This window comes from Lynx canadensis, chromosome E1 (genome assembly GCF_007474595.2).
Source record: "Lynx canadensis isolate LIC74 chromosome E1, mLynCan4.pri.v2, whole genome shotgun sequence".
Lineage (NCBI taxonomy): Eukaryota > Metazoa > Chordata > Mammalia > Carnivora > Felidae > Lynx > Lynx canadensis.
Window position 1 is genome coordinate 17,695,066 of NC_044316.2, and position 23,367 is coordinate 17,718,432.

Below are 23,367 nucleotides of genomic sequence, written 5' to 3' on the forward strand. Positions count from 1 at the left end.
ATGACTGCGTTTCTTGTCTGTAAAAGGGTGGTATTTACAGTACCTACTTCACAGGTTCCCGGGAGAATTAAAGCAGTTAATAGATAATAAAGCATTTGGAACAGTGCCAGGTACATAACAAATGTTCAATACTCGTTAGCCGTGGTTCCCGCAAACTTGTTGCAGGCCCCGAGGGAAGTCCCAAGAAAACACCAGAAACCGTGAGGAGGCTCAGTGACAGCGCGGGTGAATTCCGCCTCAGGCCACCACCGCCGCCGCAGGGCCTAGGCGCCAAGGCCCCGAGGAAGCCTGATTCCAAAACGCTCCACTCACCTCTCCCCTCCGCACTCGCGGCCGGCTCCTTCCGGTCGAGCCTGAGGCGCCAGGTAACTAAGGGAAACCTGAGGAGGGACTTCCTGAGGCCAGGCAACCGAGACAACTTTTCTTGACGGTGTGTGTGGGGGGTGGGGGGGGTCTACCGGAAGCGGGAGGGACAGGATACTCGACTCTCCAGCTGTCAGCGGTACCCTCTCCTCAGGGTGAAGCAGCCCTCCAGCCCACGCCCGAGCTGCTTGGGGGAGGCTTCGGTCAAAGGAACGAGGGCGGCCCGCGGGCCGGTGGGGGCGGGGCCGGACCAAGCCCCGCCCCCTGCCCGCCGGGCTCGAGCCCTGAGCCGACGCGTCTGGCCGACGCACCGAAGCCCCAGCAGCCAATCGGGAGGCGTGGAGCGGGTTCAAATAAAGAAGGCGGGTGAAGATGGCGTCACCTCTTGGGTCTGGGAGGTGATCGACCCCGTATTCTGTGGTGAAAATGTGGCGGGTGAAAAAACTGAACCTTAGCCTGTCGCGTTCGCCCCAGTCGGTGAGCAGGAGAGCCTCAGGGACAGAGAGAGCTGGATCGGGGCTTCGGTGGGGGAGACGCCGGCGACGCCGAGTGTCGGGGAAAGCTGGGTCCAGCCTGGGGACCGCGATGTGTGTGGAGTCTTATTGGTCCCGCAACTTCAGCGCCATTGGGGTGGAAGTCTACTCTTCCTATTGCCCCCAGGAGCTTATTAGAGAGGGAAGACCCAGCTCAGGCTTTCTCACACTCTGTTCTTTCTCAGGGAAAACCAGCTATGAGAACTCCTCTTCGAGAACTTACCCTGCAGCCTGGTGCCCTCACCAACTCTGGAAAAGGGCCCCCCGGATGCTACTCGCCGACTTCATCACTGTGCAAGCTGGGACTGCAGGTGAGATTCGACTGGGCTCTCTGCCGAGGCCGAGGGCTCAGAGGAACAGAGGGCCAAGGCTGGAACATAATTAATAACGGTAATGAAGTCTTCTACCTTAGTGACATCCATTTACAGCTATTCAGGCCAACAGAGAGGTGCCCTAGGGTGGTTAAAGGAAATCCACTGAGAACCCGGACCTCTATTTGGCTGTTAGTTTTTCTCACGTCTTCCCCCGTTAAACTTTTACCAAAGTACTGAGAAATACTATCGCTTTGATTAGTGGTTTCCCCCTAAACGTGGGCTCACTCAAGCAGAGATCAGTTAGTTGGCTGTGGTAGTGAGGCAATATTCATATCCATTCCAAGAAGTAGTCAGAACTCTTTCTGGAGTCAAGTTACCCCACTGGAAGGCAGGGTACTTGGATCATCTTCACTTAAACTAGCCCCTGGTAGAAGTGCCCTCACTGAGTTGTCCATGTGTCAAAAGTCTTGAGAGAAGTACCCATGTATAAACTGCTTTTCAGTTGCTGTAAAAACTTGCCAAAGAAGGAGATTGACCCCTCTATAAGGTTCCTTGAAGAAATTTCTTTTAGAACTTAACTGCCTGGGAAAATTGTTTTCCTGAAGAAATCACTTTTTCTTTCTTTCTGATAATGAGAACTAAGCAGGTTACCATATTTTCCCTTTTGCTCTGGCTTCTAAAAAGCTCAGGGTCAAATTTGATCATCAGGTGTAGCTACTATTACTCTTTGAAATACGAAAATCTGCTTTCTTTTTCTTTCTTGACTATGATTTTGTATTCATTAAGTTGATCTGTCCATCTATCTTCTTTTTTATGCAGCCTGAACTATTTTTGGAAGATGGGATATAAACAAAATAGGTTAGAGGAGGAAAGAAGAAAATGTAAAAACAGAATCTTAAGCGGCCTGAATAACAGATGTATGAGGGTAGCAGCCTTTCTTGAAAACACTCTAACACCAATAGAACTTTCTGGGATGAAAGGGGTCCCTGGGTAGCTCAGTCAGTTAAGCGTCCAACTCTTGATTTCCTCTCAGGTCATGATCTCATAGTCATGAGCTCCAGCTCCATGTTGGGCCCTGTGCTGAGCCTGGAGCCTGCTTGGGATTCTCTTTTGCCCGCATGTGCGCTCGCTCTCTCTCTCTCTCTCTCTCTCTCTCTGTCTTTCAAAATAAACGTACATTAAAAAGAAAAAAACTTTCTGGGACGATGGAAATGTTTGATAATCTGTGCTGTCCAGTCTGGTGGCTATTAGTTATGTGGGTATTGAACACTAGTAGTGTTGCATCCACACGACTCCTGAAACAGAATGCTACGGGCACCAGTGACAGTCACAACAAAGTTTATTACAATGAGAGGCAAGGCCGACCGATCGGGACCAACACTCTTGATAAGAGTGCGGCCCCGAACAGCCGGGGTACAGAGTTTTTATAACCGATCACATCGTTTTATCATCACCTGGGAACAGAACAAAGAAACAGGTTCCACTGGAGAGTGTAATGCTAAGTGAAATAAGCCATACAGAGAAAGACAGATACCGTATGGTTTCACTCTTATGTGGATCCTGAGAAACTTAACAGGAACCCATGGGGGAGGGGAAGGAAAAAAAAAAAAAAGAGGTTAGAGTGGGAGAGAGCCAAAGCATAAGAGACTGTTAAAAACTGAGAACAAACTGAGGGTTGATGGGGGGTGGGAGGGAGGGGAGGGTGGGTGATGGGTATTGAGGAGGGCACCTTTTGGGATGAGCACTGGGTGTTGTATGGAAACCAATTTGTCAATAAATTTCATATATAAAAAAAAAAAAAAAAGAAACAGGTTCCAGATGAGTTAGAAACAGTTGCCTAATGAGGTGTTTACTTTAGACTTTCTGCCTCTAAGTTGCAACCAGTGGATCTCCTTGACCCTGCCTCTGATGCTCTTTTCTTTGAACTTTTGTTTCCTTAATTGGTGAAGCCTAATTTACAAGGGTATGAGGCGTAGTTTACCAGAGCAAAGCAAGGCTTAACCTTCAGTGTCAACACAAAGCTGTTATTTTTCAAGCTAAGCATTAGCCCTACACTACAATTTAACCCTTACAGTAGTTAATGTGACTGAGGAACTAAATTTTTAGTTTTATTTAATTTTAATTTACCAAATTAGATAGTATAGCTTAGACAAAAAGAAAAGTACCTAGTGGGAACTGATCTTCATAGAACTTGATAGAATGTAACCATAGCCATTTAATCACAGTAGTAGAATAGAATGGAATGGAATTTAGGTCTCCCTTCTGCTACCTCCTGATACGCTCAGCTACATAGACAAAAAGAGTTTTTCTCCCAACAAAATAACTATTTATTGCTAAAAAAAATTTTTTTTAATCTTTATTTTAGAGACAGAGAGAGACAGAGACAGAGAGACAGTGTGAGTAGGGGAGGGGCACAGAGAGAGGGAGACACAGAATCTGAAGCAGGCTCTAGGCTCTGAGCTGTCAGCACAGAGCCCAATGCAGGGCTCAAACTCACCAACCGTGAGATCATGACCTGAGCTGAAGTTGAACGCCCAACCGACTGCGCCACCCAGACACCCCACTATTTTTTGCTTTTTAAATTTTTGATTATTTAGGGGTACCTGGAGGGCTCAGTGGGTTAAGTATCTGACTCTTGATTTCGGCTCAGGTCATGATCTCACGGTTCTTGAGATCCGGCATTCCTGTTGGGTTCTGTTACAGCTCAGAGCCTGCTTTAGATTCTCTCTCCCTCTCTCTCTCTCTCAAAATAAACAAACATTAAAAAAAAGACAATCCTTTTTTTTTTTTTTTTTTTTTTTTTTTTTGGCGAGGGCGTGGGGTGGGGTGCAGTACAGGGGAGGAGAGAGCAGGGGAAGGGCAGAGAAAGGAGAGAGAGAATCCCAAGCAGGCTCTATGCTGATAACCCGAGGGCAGGGCTTGAACTCCAGAACCGAACTGTGAGATCCTGACCTGAGCCGAAATAAAGAGAAGCTTAACCAACTGAGCCACCCAGGTGCCCCCTTTCTTGCATCTCTTTATGTGTTATCTGTCTGTATGTGTTTATATCCACACACATCCATATATTATCATACTTTTATTTTAGAGGTAGAGTGAGCAGGGGAGAGGGGCAGAAGGAGAGAGAGAATCTTAAGCAGGTTTCCCACTGAACGCTGAGCCAACTTGGGCTTGATTTTACGAACCTGGGATCATGACCTTAGCTGAAATCAAGAGTTGAATGCTCAACCAACTGAGCTACCCAGGCGTCTCTCCTTAAGTGATATTTAAAAAGAATAAATAGGAACTTGATAAACACAGCAAAAACTGTAAGGTGCACTTTTGCATTCCTAAAAGTCTTTGGTTTGTTTAGTCTCTGGGCTATTTAATGCAGACTGATTTATGTTTTGTATATCCTATCTTTCTTTTTGTTGGTTTTTACCTCATATCTTTTTGACATCCCTTTTATTTTCTACTTTTCCTTTAAAACACTTTGAAAGAAAAACTTCAAAATTGAAATAAAATATATGAAAGTACATAAAACATACAACTTAACAAATTTGTATAAAGTACCCATCATAGTAACCAACACCCAGTCAGTATTTAGGACATTGCCAGCATATCGGAAGCCCATTTTAGCTCAACCTTATTTTTTAAAGCTTCATCCACTGCTGTAAATGAGATTTCATGTAAGTCTGATTTTTTTTTTTTTTTTAATAATGGGTCTTTATATCAAGCTTCTAAAATGGTTTTTATCTTCTGGGGCTCCTGGGTGGCTCAGTCGGTTAAATGTCTGACTTTGACTCAGGTCATGATCTCGCAGTTTGTGGGTTTGAGCCCCACTTCGGGCTCTCTGCTGTCACCGTGGAGCCTACTTCCAATTCTCTGTCCCCTGCCCCTCCCCCACTCATTCTCTTTCTCCTTCTTTCTCCCTTTCTCTCAAAAATAAATAGACATTAAAAATATTAAAATAGTTTTATCTTCCTTATGGTTCAGAAATTTTATTTTTTCTTATCAATCTTGCTTGGAACTTGGTGAGCCATTTCAATATGCAAACTCTGGTCTTTACCTCAGAGACATTTTCTTCTTTTTTTTTTAATTTTTTTTTTTAACGTTTATTTATTTTTGAGACAGAGAGAGACAGAGCATGAGGGGGGGAGGGGCAGAGAGAGAAGGAGACACAGAATCGGAAGCAGGCTCCAGGCTCTGAGCCATCAGCCCAGAGCCTGACGTGGGGCTCGAACTCACGGACCGCAAGATCGTGACCTGAGCTGAAGTCGGACGCTTAACCGACTGCGCCACCCAGGCGCCCCGACATTTTCTTCTAATATTTGTTAATTAGTGCCTCCTATAAGTATTCTCTTTTTTTCTTTTTTTTTTTATTTTTTTATTTTTTCAACGTTTATTTATTTTTGGGACAGAGAGAGACAGAGCATGAATGGGGGAGGGGCAGAGAGAGAGGGAGACACAGAGTCGGAAACAGGCTACAGGCTCTGAGCCATCAGCCCAGAGCCCGACGCGGGGCTCGAACTCACGGACCGCGAGATCGTGACCTGGCTGAAGTCGGACGCTTAACCGACTGCGCCACCCAGGCGCCCCTATTCTCTTTTTTTCATGGAACTTCTTTTCCTCGTGTGTTAGGTTTAGTGGGTTTATCTTCCAGTTCTTTTAGCTTTTCCCTAAGATATACATTTCTTTGCATTTTTGTCTTTGCTTTAAAATACTCTTCCACTTGGGCGTCTGGGTGGGCTCAGGCAGTTAAAGCCTACTCTTGGTTTCCGCTCAGGTCATGATCTTGTGGTTCGTGGATTCAAGCCCACATCAGGCTCTGTGCTGGCAGTGTGGAGCCTGTTTTGGACTCTCTGTCTCCCTCCCTCTCTGCTCCTCCCCTGCTTATGTATGCTCTCTCTCAAAATAGATAAATAAACTTTTAAAAATTATAAAAATAAAAAAGATATTTTTCCACTTGATTACCCAGGCCAGTAATTTGAGCCTCAACTCTGACCATCCTCTTTCAGTTCATTTAATGAGTTTTTTTTGCTTAAAAGTTCATTTTTGTTGTTGTTGTTTAAAAGTAATTTTTATTATTTTCAGAAGGTCTTGGGGCATGTGAGTGGCTTAGTCGGTTAAGTGTCCGACTTTAGCTCAGGTCATCATCTTGTGTTTCGTGAGTTTGAGCCCTGCATTGGGCTCTGTGCTGACATCTCAGAGCCTGGAGCCTGCCTTGGATTCTGTGTCTCCCTCTCTCTCTGCCCCTCCCCTGCTCATGCTCTGTCTCTCTCTCAAAAATAAACATTAAAAAAAAAAAAAAAAAAGTCTTTGTGTATGTGTGCTGTATTTGAATTGTCTTACCTTGTCGTCTGTTTCTTCCATCAGCTGTTTATTTTTTTTATTTTTTTATTTTTTTTTAACGTTTTTTATTTATTTTTGAGACAGAGAGAGACAGAGCATGAACGGGGGAGGGGCAGAGAGAGAGGGAGACACAGAATCGGAAGCAGGCTCCAGGCTCCGAGCCAGCAGCCCACAGCCCGACGCGGGGCTCGAACTCACGGACCGCGAGATCGTGACCTGAGCTGAAGTCGGACGCTTAACCGACTGAGCCACCCAGGCGCCCCCCATCAGCTGTTTTGTTAGGGTTTACTTTACTATCTTAGGGTTTGCCCTTTCTCCGGCTATTAGATCCATTTAAGTACATTCATATTTTCTTTTTCTTGTTCATTGAGTCTCAGGTACCAGCAACCCTGCAGGTGGTAGAAGGTACAGTGGGTCTTTGTCCCTGTGAACCGGCATATGGGGGTTATCAGTCCTTTATGAGGGTACCAGCAGGAAGTCTCTCTGCTTTTCATTTTCCTCTGCTACAAAGGTTAGAGCTCTTCAAATCCCAAGGGTTGAATGGATTCAACTCCTGTGTTTAGGACACATTCAGCTCTTGGGGCCAGGGAGACTAGGTCACTAGTGCAGGTTGACGTTGCCCTTTTTCCTAGGGTTTGTGGATCTCTGTGGGCCCCAGCAAGACATTACACTAACTCTGGTCCCCAGTTTTTCATCTGTTCTAGAAGAGAAAATCTTGTAGCAACTCTAGAGTCTGGCAGAGCTTACCTCAGGATCCTCTCTCAAAGGAATGGGAGGGAGGGGTTGGAGACAAGTGGGGTCACATTCAAGCTACCATCTCCCCATGATATGAATAGATTATCTCAGCCTTGTTTATACTGTAGACTGATTCACTTGGAAAAAACCTAAGATGACTTCTCAGCTTTAGTTAGGGTTTAGTTTAGGTTTAGGTTAGGGTTTCTTTAGTGAGCAGCCAGGCTTAGCCAATTTTTACCTAAGCAGAGGTAATGAAAACTCTTTGTGTTCAGACAGTATCCTATACCCGTAATTATATGTTGGGAACTAGAAATGACTGCCTTGGCCAACTACTTCTGTTTCTTTTGGCAGGAAGGCAACAACAATGCATCACCAGTGGATTTTGTCAATGCCAAGAGGACAGATTCCCCTTCAGAACAGTTCAGCCATCCCTCAAAGTGGCTAGAAGCTTGTCAGCATGAATCAGATGAGCGGCTCATAGATCTGAATCCCCAAACCAACTCTACTCCCAAAACATCTGAGGAAGCAGTAGACCCACTGGACAACAATGTGGTTAAAACCATGGTCCTCGTATCCTCTCCAGTGGGGCAACAGCAAGTTACCCTTGAGGCTCATTTAGATTCCACGACAGAGACAAACAGCTTCTCTCCAGATGAGTCTTTGAGGCCAGGAGATCTGCTAAGAGAGGGGGTGGCGGCCTGCATAGAAGACAGCTTTTCAGAAGTTGTTCCTGCTACGTCTGAGAAATGTACATTTCAGCGTCCTCCATCCCATGTCTTGGAGTGTCTGCCAAATCCCTGTTCTGGGCAACAGCCACACTGCTCCAAAGAAAGCCTCAGGGATGACGGGACTGAGGCTGTGCCTGAGGACTTAGTCCCTTCCGAAAGAAATACCTTCTTGCCTTCCTCCAGGCTCTGGCTCTCCCCTTCAACTGCCTTAGCAGCAGATTTCCCTGGCACTCATGTGGACCCAGGGGAGGAAATTGTAGAGCACAGCGCTGTAGAGGAAAGAGAACTGAGCTTTCCCACACTCCCTGAGGAGGGTGAATTAGGAGAACAAGCACTTGTCTCAAATATGGAAGCTATTCCATCCACATGCCTGACCCCAAATCCAGGAGAAATGGAATCCCAGGCTGCTCCAAGCCCAGCAGTAAAAGATGCTGGTAGGATTCTTGTCTCTGATACAGGGCCGTGGATGTCCCCACTGGCTTGGCTGGAAAAAGGTGTGAATACCTCGGTCATGCTGGAAAATCTCCGCCAGAGCTTATCCCTCCCCTCTGTGCTTCGGGACGCAGCGATTGGCACTACCCCTTACCCTACTTGCTCGGTGGGGACTTGGTTTACTCCCCCAGCAGCGCAGGAAAAAAGTACAAACACCTCCCAGACAGGCCCAGTGGACATCAAGGATGGTACTTCTGAGACAGAGCACCTCCTATGGGGGTAAGTGTCCCGGTAACTTTGTGCCTCCTGGGTTCCATTAATCTGGACCTGCCACTCCCATCCCTTTCCCTTTCTTCTCCTCATGTTCTTCTCTTGCTGCAGCAGCCATCCTCCAGATCTGACTGCCTTATCTCGACATGACCTGGAAGATAACCTGCTGAACTCTCTTGTCATTCTGGAGGTTCTCTCCCGCCAGCTGCGGGACTGGAAGAGGCAGCTGACTGTCCCTCACTCAGAAGTTCAGGACAGTAGCACACAGACTGACACCTCTCCCAGTGGGGTAAGAAAGCTCTTCTTCCCAGTGGGCCCTTTTCCTTAGAATATGTATGCTGAGGATCTGGAAAATCCCTTAAAGCTGTGGGTACTCACTTTACTCCTGGGATACATCAAGACTTTCCGAGGGAATATATGCAAGGAAAATTTTAAAGGAATCAGTTTCTAGGTCTTCATCTTCCACATGTACTTTTGACCAATTTTTTTTCTTTCCTACTTTCCCATTCTCAACTGCCCTTGCCCCCTTTACTGAAGAACAGCATATTTACTACCTATCCTGAATCTTACATTGTCAAGGAATAGCAATCAAAGGACAATAGAAAATGTTTGTGTACATGCTGAGAAAGCAAATGACTGCAATGGTTATGTAACACCATTTTTGCATGCTTTCAGCAAAATTGAAGGAAGACTTTAATTATATTTGTGGATCATTAAAAATTTTTGATGAAAGTTTACTATGAGATTTTTGGCATGGATCTCCAAAGGAGCTCGTAGATTGGGTGACACGCCCTCCTCTCTTTCTCCATTCCTACCTCCATTCCTCCCATTATTTATGTGAAGAAGAGTCTGAGTGCTTATATCTATAAGAAAAGAAATAGGTATAGAATTGTCACTGAGCCATGTTTTATTGTAGGAATTACAGTAATCCACAGACACATGAACTAATATGGGGAAGGAAGCTATATCCATTTCATTAACAGACGATTCCCAATAAAATTTTTACTGAGTAAAATGGACTTCTGCTGTTGCAGTGATATTGATGAATAATAGACTTTAAGTATGTTACAGACTTAAGATATATTACATTAGGATAAAAGTCTGAGAGGAGTAAACATGCAATTTTAAGGAGAAGGGCTGATAAAAAATGTCTGACTGTTTAAGAAGAGTTTGTGCATGGGTGCCTGGGTGGCCTAATCGTTAAGCATCTGACTTCGGCTCAGGTCATGATCTCACGGTCGGTGAGTTTGAGTCCCTCATCGGGTGAGCTCGTGCCCACTTCAGGTGAGCATGAGCCCTGCATCCGGTGATCACCAACCCCACTTCAGGTGAACGCAAGCCCTGCTTCGGGTAAACAAAAACAAAACATGAGCCATGTTTCAAGTGAGCCCTGCTACTCTCTCTCTCTCTCTCTTTCTCTGGGTGCTCACTTGCACCCTCTCTCTCTCAAAAAAAAAAAAAAAGAAGAAGAAGAGTGTACATTTTTTTTCAAAATATTTTTTTAAGTGTATTTATTTATTTTGAGAGAGAGAGAGAACGCATATGGGAGGAGCAGAGAGAGAGAGAGAGAGAGAGAGAGAGCGAGAATCCCAAGCAGGCTGCACACTGTCAGCACTGTGTCCGATGCAGGGCTCTAACTCATGAACCATGACATCATGACTTGAGCTGAGATCAAGTGTCAGACGCTCAATTGACTGAGCCACCCAGGCGCCTGGTTGGTGCATTTTTTTAATGGCATCAAATAGGCTTTAAATCATTATGCTAGATGTAGTATACCACTGGATATATTTAAGAGTGATCTAACAGTTTTATTTCAAATTATCAGTGTTTATAATATGGTTGAAATTATAGCCTTTGTAACAATTTAAAAAATTTTTTTTTCAACGTTTATTTATTTTTTTGGGGACAGAGAGAGACAGAGCATGAACGGGGGAAGGGCAGAGAGAGAGGGAGACACAGAATCCGAAACAGGCTCCAGGCTCTGAGCCATCAGCCCAGAGCCTGACGCGGGGCTCCAACTCACGGACCGCGAGATCGTGACCTGGCTGAAGTCGGACGCTTAACCGACTGCGCCACCCAGGCGCCCCAGCCTTTGTAACAATTTAAACTTAAGCGTACTCAGTCTTTCAAAATTATTCTGAGAGATCTGAGAGAAAAATAGTTTAAAGACTACTGTTCTAGAGGATTCTGGTTGTGACAGCACAGACTGAGGAAGGAAGGGAATGGTGTCCAGGGAAGGAATGGAGAGCCTCAGTACTGGGGCCTTTGGGGTAATGGGTGGCTGCTGCTAAGAAGAGATGGTCTCCAGACGCCCAAAGACCTTGGGTTGAAAATATCCTCAAAATAAGACTTTACCTTTTGCCAGAATCCTGACCTTGTTCCCCATCCCCATCCCCATCCCCATCCCTATCCCTGAGTCGGCCTTTCCCTGAAGCTTGCCAAATCCCTTTGGAGGCAACTGAAGCAGAGCCAAAGAGGGGAAGTGACAGCACCTTCAGCCATTCCCCATCACAATGCCCTGTCCTTGCCGCTTGGGTGCCCCCTTCACGCTAATCTCATCACTTGCCTGACTGCCCACCTCTGAGCACTAGTTGTACTCATAGAATACTCCGTGCCCCACTGTACAATGCAGGAGGGAATGATGACCGCCTCGCTGGGGAAGGGAGTGGTGAACTCCTCAAGATTATCTCCTTAAATCCAGACTTCTGTAACATCGTGACTCAGCACTGCTGCTCCGGCAGTGGGTTTTGTCTCAGACGATGGCTGCCTTTCAGCGGTAATGATGGCTCCCTGCTTTTCTCAGAACTTGAAAGTCCTCTGCATAGCATACTAATTTTTATCTGTGCCAACACAGTGAATAGACAGAGAACGAGAAAATAAAAATGACTAATAAATATTTGAGAAAGTTACTGGTAATCAGAGAATTGCAAATTGAAACAATGAGATGCTATTTTTGTCTAACAAAATAGTAAATAATAAAATAGATAATGCTGGCTAGTATTGTCCTGTTGTCAGTAGGATATATAAATTGGTTCAAACTTTTTTGAAAGTAAGACCCTTAAAGCATTTCAAACTTTTTGACTCAGTAGTTCTTCCTCGGATATATCCTTTTTTATTTTTTTAAAGTAATATTGTTCTTAAAAAATTTTTTTTTTAATGTTTATTTATTTTTGACAGAGAGAGAGACAGAGCATGAGCAGGGGAGGGGCAGAGACAGAGGGAGACAGAATCTGAAGCAGGTTCCAGGCTCTGCCCTGTCAGCACAGAGCCCGATGTGGGGCCCGAACCCACAGATCGTGAGATCATGATCTGAGGTGAAGTTGGACGCTCAACCAACTGAGCCACCTAGGCGCCCCAATATTATTCTTTAAAAACATTTTTTTTAATGTTTATTTTTGAGATAGAGAAAGAATTAGTGGGGGAGGGGCAGAGAGTGAGGGAGACAGAGGATCTGAAGCAGCTTCAAGCTGACAGCAGAGAGCCCAGTGTGGGGTTCGAACTCCCAAATCATGAGATGATCTGAGTTGAAGTCGGACACTTAACCGACTAAGCCACCCAGGTACCCCCCCTTTTTTTCAAATTTTAAAAAATGTTTATTTTTGAGAGAGAGAGAGAAAAAACGCAAGAGTGAGTGGGGGAGAGGCAGAGAGAGAGAGAGAGAGAGAGAGAGAGAGAGGGAGAGGGAGACACAGAATCTGAAGCAGGCTCCAGGCTCTGAGCTGTCAGCACAGAGCCCAACACAGGGCTCGAACTCATGAACTGCCTCCCTCCCCCTGCAGTCATGGTTTTTAAAGAAAGGAAATCAGAGTTCAGATAATCTCTGAGAAGTTTCAATGTGAGGTAAAATACCAGCAGAAGTTAAAAATGGGTGGTACTCTACTTTGATAGGTCCCCCTAAGCAGATGTCCCAGTTTCAGGCTATTCCAGTGAGGACAGTAAATAGAAATTCAGGGCTAAATAGGGGCGCCTGGGTGGCTCAGTCGGTTGAGCATCCGATTTTGGCTCAGGTCAGGATCTCACAGTTCATGGGTTTGAGCCCTGCATCGAGTTCTGTGCTGACAGCTCAGAGCCTGGAGCCTGCTTCAGGTTCTGTGTCTCCCTTTCTCTCTGCCCCTTCCCCACTCACGCTCTGTCTCTCTCTGTCTCAAAAATAAATAAACATTAAAAAAAATTTTTTTTAGGGGTGCCTAGGTGGCTCAGTAGGTTGAGCATCCGACTTCAGCTCAGGTCATGATCTCATGCTCCGTGAATTCGAGCCCCGCGTCGGGCTCTGTGCTGACAGCTCAGAGCCTGGAGCCCGCTTCAGATTCTGTGTCTCCCCCTCTCTCTGCCCCTCCCCTGCTCATGCTCTGTCTCTCTCTCTGTCTCAAAAATAAATAAAAATTAAAAAAAAAATGTTTTTAAAGAAATTCAGGGCTAAATAACAGTATAATAAAATTAAATAATAAAAGCAGGACCACACATTCATTTTTATGTTATAATCTCAATTGTAGTTTTCTTAAGCATTACTGTCATTTATCATACCTAAAACACCATCAATATTAAGATATATACCAATTTCAGTGGCATTGTGTAAAAAGATAATCATCTTAAAATTCATTGAATATGGTAGTTTCTTTCTAAATCAGTCTGCAACTTTTTTTCTGACACCTGAGGGAAGTAATATATTCCACTTCTAGCAAATCCCTATAGTAAGGAAATCTCTGGAGTTATGTGGAAACCTTTTGGGGGTGGCTGCTATACTGTTGGTAAGATTCATTGCTCCAGGGGCGCCTGCCTGGATGGCACAGTTAAGTGTGCGACTCTTGATCTCGGCTCAGATCATGATCTCATGGTTCCTGAGTTCGAGCCCTGCATTGGGCTATGCGCTGATGACGTGGAGCCTGCTTGGGATTCTGTCTCTCCTTCTCTCTGCGCTTTCTCCTCTTGTGTTCTCTCTCTCTCTCTCTCTCAAAATATAAGTAATCATTGCTCCAGGTGGTAAAACTAATGGTTTCTTTTTCCATTTTATTCACTCTATATTTCCAAAATTTTACAATAAATGCATGTCATCCTTATAGTTAGAAAAAAAATAAGGTTATTTTGAAAAGGAATTTTTATGTGCCTCGATTTTTTTTTTTTTTTTTTTTTTTTTTGCTTGGCCTCATTGAGCTGTGAGCTTTGCTCTTGCTTTTAATAGGAGAGGCTCCTGTGTCTCAGTGGGTGGGAGGGGGAATGTGGTGCTGGCTGTGTATGATGCCTATGCAGAAGGCACAACTTTGTTTCTCTGACTAGCTAAGTAAGAAACCTCAGCATCTTCAGGAGAGTCAAGAGATCGGACAGGCTCTGCAGCAGGCCAGGAATGCCATGGTAAGTTTTGATTATACCATCACTGGGTCTCCTGTGAACATCAAGCATGGAAAACCTTGGGTGGTTAGCAAATGGTGATACTCAGCTATGGTAGTAAAGGGAGGTTTCCAAACCTTTGTTAAGCACATCTCCTTCCTGGGAGCTTGAAATTGGGGTCAGTGGTTTTCCTCCCCAGTGTCCCTGTTACTTCCTACTTAGTGACTTTATTTGATCTAGCCTAACCACCTTTCCCTCTACAGCAGTCATGGGTGCTGGTTTCCAAAGAGCTGATATCCTTGCTTCATCTGTCTCTGTTGCACTTAGAGGAAGATAAAACTACCGTGAGTCAGGAGGTAAGCAGCATGAATATGAACGCAGAGGCCTCTGGTGAGACTGAAAGCCAAAAAAAGGAACTAGACACCATGTCTGAGTCTTGTCTTATAGTCTCGGCGTGCAGAAACCTTGGTCTCCTGCTGTTTTGATGTGTTGAAGAAAGTGAAGGCAAGGCTCCAGAGCCTCAAAGCAGAAAAGGAGGAGGCGAAACACAAAGAGGAAATGGCCGTCAGAGGCAAGGATGCGGTAAGGTGTCAGGCTTTTGTTCTTGGATGTGGGAGGTGTCTTCCCCAGGGTTCCTGCAGGAACATAAATTTCGCTTGCGACACAGGTGGGTGGCCTAAGAACTGCCAGCTCTGAGGAGTAATGAACTAAACTAAACTAAATAATAGTGGAGAGTTATGGCTTTTTGCGCTTTTTCACTCCTCTGCCCACCATGTCCTCGCAACCTCTCCCCTTAATAGGCAGAGACTGTGCTAGAGGCTTTCTGTGCACGTGCCAGCCAGCGCATCAGCCAGCTGGAACAGGACATGGCTTCCTTGGGGGAATTCAGAGGCCTTTTGAAGGACACCCAGACCCAGCTGGTAAATTGAAGGCATTTTCTTTCCTGGGGTCCATACTGACATACCGGGAGGATGGCCATTATTTCCCCACTTTGTTCTTTCCAGAGGAAAGGGTCTCCATAGGCAATCCTTCTTGTGTAGGTAGGGCTTCATACTGAGCAAGAAGAGTTGGGTCAGCAGACAGCGAGTCTTACATCAAACTTACAACAGGACTGGATATCCATGCAGTTGGATGTGAGTATTTGGGGCCATCATATCACTCCTTTATGCACAGTCAGCCCTGTTGGGAGCCTTGCCTCAAACGTGCTTCCCTGACCTGCTTGCTTCCCCCGGTAGTATAAAACATGGACAGCTTTGCTGAGCCGGTCTCGAAAACTCACAGAGAAACTCATAGCCAAGAGCCGGCAGACCCTGCAGGAACGTGATGCTGCAGTTGAGGAAAAACAGCAGGTACAAACCAGGAGTGGGGGACTGCTTAGGCCTAAGGCCTAGCTAGTTTCCTCCTTCTCTTCAGAAGGACTTTCTAATGAGTGGTATCGTTAGCCTCTTACGCTGGACCTGTCTTTTTTTCCACTCTGGGTTTGGAAACCAGCCAGGTCCCTTCACTATAGATGGCCTTGGGCCCAGTTGTTTCCTTTGCTCTTTAGCACCTTCTTTAGCAACTTTTCTCCTCTTTCTACTTTTTCCTGAGGACCAGCCTGTTTCTGCAGTGTTGCTGCCTAGGAACAAGGTGCTTTGCTGTCCTGTCCAGAAAGAGAAGCTGGGCTGAGTCCTAGGATTCCTGATTCAGGAAAACCTGTGGTAGAAAAACGATCTTTTCTTCCTAGGTTTCCAGGGAGCTGGAACAAGTCTCTACCCATTTAGAGGAGTGCAAAGGCCAAATAGAACAACTGGAATTGGAAAACAGTCGCCTAGCAACAGGTAGGTGTGTGTGTGTGTGTGTGTGTGTGTGTGTGTGTGTGTGTGTGTATGCGCACATGTGAAAGCAGTTGTGCCCTGCTGAAGTTTGGGGTGTGGCAGTAGAGCCAGGGGGTGCTCTAGAGCACTTGTTTTGGAGCAGAAGTATGGGGAGGTTTTGGCCCGATGACTACATAGTGTCAATTAGGATACTTTTGGTTTAGATCTCCGGGCTCAGCTGCAGATCCTGGCCAGTGTGGAGAGTCAGCTAAAAGAGCTACAGAGTCAGCATGCCCATTGTACCCAGGACCTGGCCGTGAAGGATGAGTTGGTCTGCAAGCTTACCCAGAGCAATGAGGAGCAGGCTACTCAGTGAGTTCTGATCAGGCTATTGTGGCAGTAGGCGCCCAGGATATAGGACTGAGGGGGTCTAATATAAGGTCTCTGGCAGATGGCAAAAGGAAGAGGTGGCACTAAAACACATGCAGGCAGAGCTGCAGCAACAACAAGCTGTCCTGACCAAGGAGGTGCAGGACCTGAAGGAGACGCTGGAGGTAAGAAATGTGGCTTGGGGCAGGGGAACTGGTAGGAGTGTGACTTTCACCTAATGGTATTGAGGTGAGGTTTGAGACTGTGGACCAGAAAAAGCCTCTGTTCCCAGGGCTCTAAAATTTCCCACTTAGTCTCATTTTTCTCCCCTCCCTCTCTTGCTCCTTGCCTGCCTTCCTTTTCCTGTGTCCCCAGTTTGCAGACCAAGAGAATCAGGTTGCTCACCTAGAGCTGGGCCAGGTTGAGTGTCAGTTGAAAACCACACTGGAAGTGCTCCGGGAGCGCAGCCTGCAGTGTGAGGGCCTCAAGGACACTGTAGAGAACCTGAAGTAAGATTTCTGCCTTTTGGTGCTTCCCCTGCTAAGTGTTTATGTTTCCTGGGAACGTTTCTGGAAGCTAAAGTCTCCAAGAAGGAAGAGAGTGTATTGTTTCCCTTTTTGAATGCAGCTCTGTATGGGGATTTGGGAGAGGTGTTCGGAGAAGGTTGCTTGGTCTTTGGCTGTTTTCTCTGTTCCTTCCTTATTTTAGGGCTAAACTGGCTAGTACCATAGCAGAGAACCAGGAACAAGACCTGGAGAAGACACGTCAGTATTCCCAAGAGCTAGGGGTGCTAACTGAGCGACTCCAGAGACTGACTCTCTTCCTACAGGCAAAACTAAAGGAGAAGGTAGGATCCGGGGGTTCCTTCTGTTCCCTTCCAATCATATCTTCAAACAAAGACAGTTTTATTTCTTCCTTCCCAATCTGTATATCTTTTATTTCCTTTTCTTATCTTACTGCGTTAGCTAGAACTTCCACTATGATGTCGAAAAAGAGGGGTAGAAGGGGACATCCTTGCTTTGTACCTGATCTTAGAGGGAAAGCTTGGAGTTTCTCTTCATCAAGTATGATGTTAGCTATAGGCTTTTGTTTAATTAAAAAAAAATTTTTTTACATTTATTTTTGAGAGACAGAGCACAAGTGGGGGAGGGGCAGAGAGAGAATGAGACACAGTATCAGAAGCAGGCTCCAGCACAGAGCCCGATGTGGGGCTCAAACTCACAAATTGTGAGATCGTGACCTGAGCGAAAGTCAGATGCTGCTTAACTGACCGAGCCACCCAGGCGCCCCTAGCTATAGGCTTTTCTAGATATTCTTTATCAGGTTGAGGATGTTCCCCTCTATTCCTAGTTTACTGAGAGTTTTTCCAGTTGTATCTTTATTATATAGAATGGTCTTCCTAAAATGCTACTCTTGTTTCATCTCTGACCTTCACTGACTTTCAGTTGCCTATAAGACTTCTTCATCCTGTCACTTAAACTTTTCTTCATCTGTCTCCTGCCTCTCTGTTATGAACTCTTTACTCCAACTAGACTGCCTGTATACTACACACAGGTCCCATTTCTATTCACACCCAGGCTTGGGCTGTTACCACGTCCATTTTCCTCTGTCTTCAAACTGGAAATACCTTTTCCTTTCCTTATTTTCCTATTTCACCTTCTTTGAAATGTTCCACCATCACATGGACTCAGTAATCTCCTATTGTATTCGTCATGAACTTGCTCTCCCTTTTGCACTTGCCTTAGTTTCCCTTGGATATCTGGTCTCTTCAACTAGACTATATTTAAAGAAAGCAGAAATTTAGCCTTGCTTCTTTGACTTTCCCACAGTGCACACTAAACAATAAACTGTTGATATCTTTCCGAATAGAGACCTAGGGGCTCCTGGGGGGCTCAGTTGGTTAAGTGGCCAACTCTTGGTTTTGGCTCAGGTCATGATCTCAGGGTTCATGGGATCAAGCCCCGCATTGGGCTCTGAGCTGACAGCATGGAGCCTGCTTGGGATTCTCTTTCATTCTCTCTCTGCCCTTCCCCCGCTTCTCTCTCTCTCTCTCTCTCTCTTTCAAAATAAATAAATAAAGTTAAAAAAAAAAAGAATAGAGAGTTAATTAGCTTATTCAATAGTAAAAGATACACCCACGGTCCTAAAACCTGGAAGTGCTTATGATTTGACCCCAGTGTGTGCTGAGCACAGGAAATGCAAAGAATCCACAGTCTTACAGGGAAGGCAGATAGGTGTAAACTTGACATCTTGACTTGTGATCATGATAGATGTCTGCATGGATGACCACTGTGGGAGTACAGAAAAAACATCAGTTCTACCTTTGACAGTTAATATGTCTTCTCAAAGCAGGTAACAATTGGGCAGTCTTCAGGTTTGGAAGTTTGAAGGCCAAGGCGGGTGGGGGATTATGTAGGAAGACCTACCAGGTAGAGGGGAACAGTCTGTTAAAGTCAGAAAGACACTGTGTGTACTTTTTTTGTGGTATCTACCTTGTAACATGACCTGGGTGAGGTGCTGGGACTACAAGTGAACAAGGCAGGGCCCTGCTCATATGGAATTTGGCAAGTTTGGGGACTGGGAAGTAGTTCTTCATAAATAGAGTATAAGAGCTACATGGGGCAAGAATGACAAGGAGGGGCACCTGGGTGGCTCAGTTGGTTCAGTGTCCGACTCTTGATTTGGCTCAGGTCATGATCTCACAGTTCATGGGATCGAGCCCCGCATGCCCTCTCCCTCTCTCTCTCAAAATAAACTTAAAAAAAAAAAAAAAAAGAATGACATGGAGACAAGGCTAGGATAGTAGGCCAGAGGCCTGAAGGCTTGAACTAATGGCAATTATAAAAGGTAGAGGAGAGGATGGACTGGATGAATTCAATACCTATTAGGGAAATAGAAATAATAGACCAATTTGGTGTAGGAGTAAGTTGCAAGAGTGAATGATTATCTCTAGATTGCTGGAAAGATGATGATACTTTCTAGAACTGAGGGTGGCAAACTTTTCCTCTAAAGTACAATATAATCTTTTTGGCTTTGTGAGCCATGTTGTCTCTGTCTTAACTATTCAACTCTGCCTTTGTAGCTCAAGAGCAGCCATAGATAGTATGTATATAAATGGGATGGTTGTATTTCAATAAAACTTTATTTACCAAAACGGGTGGCAGGCCAGATTTGAACTGCAGGCTTAATTTGCTGCCACCTCCAGCCCCCCCTCTCAGATCGTAAATACAGGAGGAGGACCAGATTTTTGGTGGGATGGAACAGGGAAAATGGTGAGCTCAGCTTTATACATCTGAATGTCAGATTAACTATGGACCATTCTGGTAGATTTTCACAGGGATTTGAGCCTTTGGGTCTGGAGATTGGGAAAATAATACAGTTGAGAGAGACAGATTGAAAGGTTATCCACATAGAAGCGGAGGTTGTGGAGTTCCCAAGGTGAGGCCACATGAGGAATGGATTAGAGTAGAAAGAAGGCCAAGGATGAACCAAAAGGACTCCCAAGAGTTTAAGGAAGGACCTATGGGTAGGTGAAATGGGAAGGTATGAAGCCTACCTGTGAAGGAGAGAGAGTCCTGTCCCAGAAGCTGAGGAAAGGACGTTTCTAAAGGAAGAACATGGTCATCGATTATCACATAGGTCAGGTAAAACAGCTGAAAAGTGTCCATTGCACTTGAAAGTAAGGATGCTGTTGGTGAACCAAACAAGAATTTTGGTAGAATGGTGGGGCAGAAAAGGCTGAGTGTAGTGGGCTAAGGAGTCAGTAGATAGTGGCAATTTTAGGCAGGAAATGTAGGGTTTTTTAGGGTTTAAAAAATTTTTTTTTCAATGTTTATTTATTTTTGAGAGAGAGAGAGACAGACAGAGACAGAGCATGAGCGGGGGAGGGGCAGAGAGAGAGAGGGAGACACAGAATCTGAAGCAGGCTCCAGGCTCTGAGCTGTCATCACAGAGCCTGACGTGGAGCTCGAACCCATGAACTGTGAGATCATGACCTGAGCTGAAGTCAGACGCTTAACTGACTGAGCCACCCAGGTGCCCCAGGAAATGCAGGTTTGTTTTTTTTTTTTATTTTGTTTGTTTTTCTTTTTCTTTTTTCTTAATAGAAGGGAAAGAGAAAGGGCAATTTTAAGATGGGATTTAAGGTAAGAAGAAGGTTTCTGTTTTTAGTTGTTATTGTTTTAGTGAGAGAAGTTATTCAGGGAAAGTTGCTGAGGAGTTGAAGATAGAGAAAAAAAAGGAGGAGATACAATAACATTCCAAAGGAGACGGCTGGTGAGTACCTGGAAGTTTAGGAAATCATGAACCCCGAAGAGCAGCTGATAATTTTTCTCCTTTATCTTTAGGCTGAAGCAGAGACCCTCCCAGTAAGCACAGCCTGTGCTCCTACCCAGGAATACCCTCCACCTGCTGACAGTGCCTTCTTGGGAAACATCTTGACAGCAATGGCAGATGAAGGTTAAAGGCCCTGGAATTTAAGGGTGGGAAAGTTGTGACCTTGCCCCTGATATCTTCAGCTGTTGAAGATACCCACCAACAGACTTCTGTCTCCCTGGCTTCTATTATGGCAGACCCTTGACCGGGTCACCAGAGGAGCCTTCTACCTTGGTTGGTTTTTGTTTTAGAGCCAGAAGCAGCTCCTGTGCCCTTGCTTGGAAGTGACAAGAGTGCTTTCACCAGAGTAGCTTCAATGGTTTCCCTTCAGCCTACAGGTTAGGATGGGCTCCAGGGATCCTGCCTCATTTCTAGATCTGGTACTAATGATAAAGACTAAAGCAGTGAGAGGTGCTTTGCTCTAAAAACCTCAATTTTACATGGGCTCATTTTGTTTCTGCCTTTTGGGATCTGCAGTGTTCCGGACATTCAAATCCTATGGGTGGGGAACATGGATAAGAGTTGTGGCAATGATGGCTACACACACTTCTTCCTTCCAGAGCCAAAGGGCTCTATCTCCAGCTAGGACTTGCTCTTTCAGAGACCCCAGGCATGGAGAAGAGCCTGGCAAAAGTGGGTACAATGACTCTGGAGCTGCAAAGCCTGTGTTCTCTGCTGCAAGAGTCTAAAGAAGAAGCCATCAGGACTCTGCAGCGAAGGATGTGAGTGGAGGGCAGTCTTGATTAGAGAGGACAGGTCAAGTGAGATAGGTCAAGGGCCCAGCCAGTGCCTGAGAAGACAGAAATAATGCTGAATTCTTCCCTCCCCTAGTTGTGATCTGCAGGCTAGGCTACAGGCCCAGGAAGAACAACATCAGGAAGCCCAGAAGGCAAAGGAAGCAGATATAGAGAAGCTGAACCAGGCCCTGTGTTTGCGCTACAAGGTGAAGGAGGGGCCTGAAAGTGGGGCGATCAAGAACTGGGGCAGCTCTACTGGCCCACTGGGAGCCATGGTCTCTCCAGGAATCTGGGTGGTGGGGATTTTCCAACCATTGCCCTAGTTTTGCCCTTCCTGGGGTCAGACATTTCACATGTTTGGGAATTAGCTATGGGCTGACCCATCTGCCAGGCTGACCTAGAAGTCAGGAACTCTGGCGGAACTCTCTCAACACTGAAATGTGCCTGCTTAACATAGCCCTGGAGGAAGAACTGGGGTGTTATCAATTGGTATTACTGGAGTTAAACATGGGTCCTATCTCCTGGCAAGGGCTGCCAAGAAGCCAGCTCTTCCAGTACTTCTTACCTCCCTTTCCCTCACAGAATGAAAAGGAGCTCCAGGAAGTGATAAAACAGCAGAACGAGAAGATCCTAGAGCAGATAGACAAGAGTGGCGAACTCATAGTACGTTCAGGATGATGCCTGGCCATCTGCCTTCTGTGTCACTGATAGCTAGAATCTCAAATATGGGAACTGGATCCCCTGGTCTACCCTTGGTCACTACATGGGATAAAAAGGATAGAGAGGCCCTTTGAGGGCACTGGGTACCTCTCCATTCTCATCCCCAGAGCCTTAGAGAGGAGGTCACCCAGCTCACCCGCTCACTTCGGCGTGCGGAGACAGAGACTAAGGTGCTACAAGAGACCCTAGCAGGTCAGCTGAATCCCGACTGTCAGCCTATGGCCACTAACTGGATCCAGGAGAAAGTGTGGCTCTCCCAAGAGGTGAGAGGTGACTCGGAGTTAACAAAGGAGCTGGGCACCTGGAGGGAACCCTAGGCTGTGCCTCTGCTGATATGGACATATCTACAGGTGGACAAGCTAAGGGTGATGTTCCTGGAGATGAAAAATGAGAAGGCAAAACTCATGGTCAAGTTCCAGAGCCATGTAAGAATTCCCTTGTCATTCCAGGGCCATTTCCCACTACTACTAGCAAGTGGTCTGCCATATTTTCCTTGCCCCACAAGCTATGCTGTTCTTCTGAGTATAGGACTTAATGCAACCTATTTGCTTTCTAGAGAAACATCCTGGAGGAGAATCTTCGGCGCTCTGACAAGGAATTAAAGAAACTAGATGACATCGTTCAGCATATTTATGAGGTAAAGGAGGGAAGGAGTTGATGCAGCTAAGTCTCCTGGCACGGGGCTTGGCCCCAGGAAGTGCTGATGAGCATTGCTCTGGTTTTCAGCTGGTGCTGAGCACTGGGCCTGACTCACTGTTGCAGGCTTCCCTGTGGCTTCTGCTTTCTCCTCTCTGACTCAGTTGGTGCTCCCTGGGGCTGAGAGCCTTGGACTTGTGACCTTGAGCTGCCTTTTCTGTTTCTTTTTGCAGACTCTGCTATCCATCCCAGAGGTTGTGAGGGGTTGCAAGGAGCTACAGGGATTGCTGGAATTTCTGAGCTAAGAAACAGAAAGCTCGAATCCATTTCACCCCTTTTTACCTACTATACTCCCTTACCCCAACATCAGGACCAACCGGCATAGAGCTAGCTATGTTTAATGCTATTTAAATAAAGTATATTTAATGTATTTCTTCAGGTTCACTGAATCTTATTTTTTGGGCATGGGAGGTGGATGAGGTCAAAGAAGCTTGTTGGCCCACTTTCCCTAGGCACCCTTCACACAACCCTCTGGCTGCATCCAGAGCCAAAGTTGGCTGCCCCTCCTCCCTTCTCTTGCTTCCTCAATATTCTAGGCACTGGACTGCTTGTTCCCTGGCTCTTAGCCTGGGGGCGGGACAGAAGAGGATTCATTCTCCTACCTTCTCCATCCCCCTCTAGGCTAGGTCTTGGTAAATAAGGGCACG

General features: G+C 45.7%; 1 protein-coding gene across 2 annotated transcripts; it reads left to right on the forward strand.

The window, feature by feature from the left end:
* Positions 1–692: 692 nt before the first annotated feature.
* On the forward strand, positions 693–23,090 carry SPAG5 (sperm associated antigen 5). Of its 2 annotated transcripts, none has more exons than XM_030295008.1 (24): positions 693–840; positions 1,082–1,207; positions 7,625–8,712; positions 8,815–8,992; positions 13,978–14,052; positions 14,292–14,384; positions 14,476–14,610; positions 14,829–14,948; positions 15,069–15,161; positions 15,264–15,377; positions 15,755–15,848; positions 16,049–16,196; positions 16,276–16,378; positions 16,569–16,702; positions 16,902–17,040; positions 20,540–20,651; positions 20,819–20,905; positions 21,169–21,289; positions 21,399–21,510; positions 21,887–21,967; positions 22,132–22,287; positions 22,375–22,449; positions 22,581–22,661; positions 22,894–23,090. In XM_030295008.1, the coding sequence occupies exons 1-24, from the start codon at positions 790–792 to the stop codon at positions 22,963–22,965; spliced, it is 3,588 nt and encodes a 1,195-aa protein (XP_030150868.1). In that variant the 5' UTR covers positions 693–789; the 3' UTR covers positions 22,966–23,090. The 2 variants fall into 2 exon arrangements, with proteins under 2 accessions (XP_030150868.1, XP_030150869.1); XM_030295009.1 differs by having other exon boundaries at positions 8,818–8,992.
* The last annotated feature ends 277 nt before the right edge of the window (positions 23,091–23,367 follow it).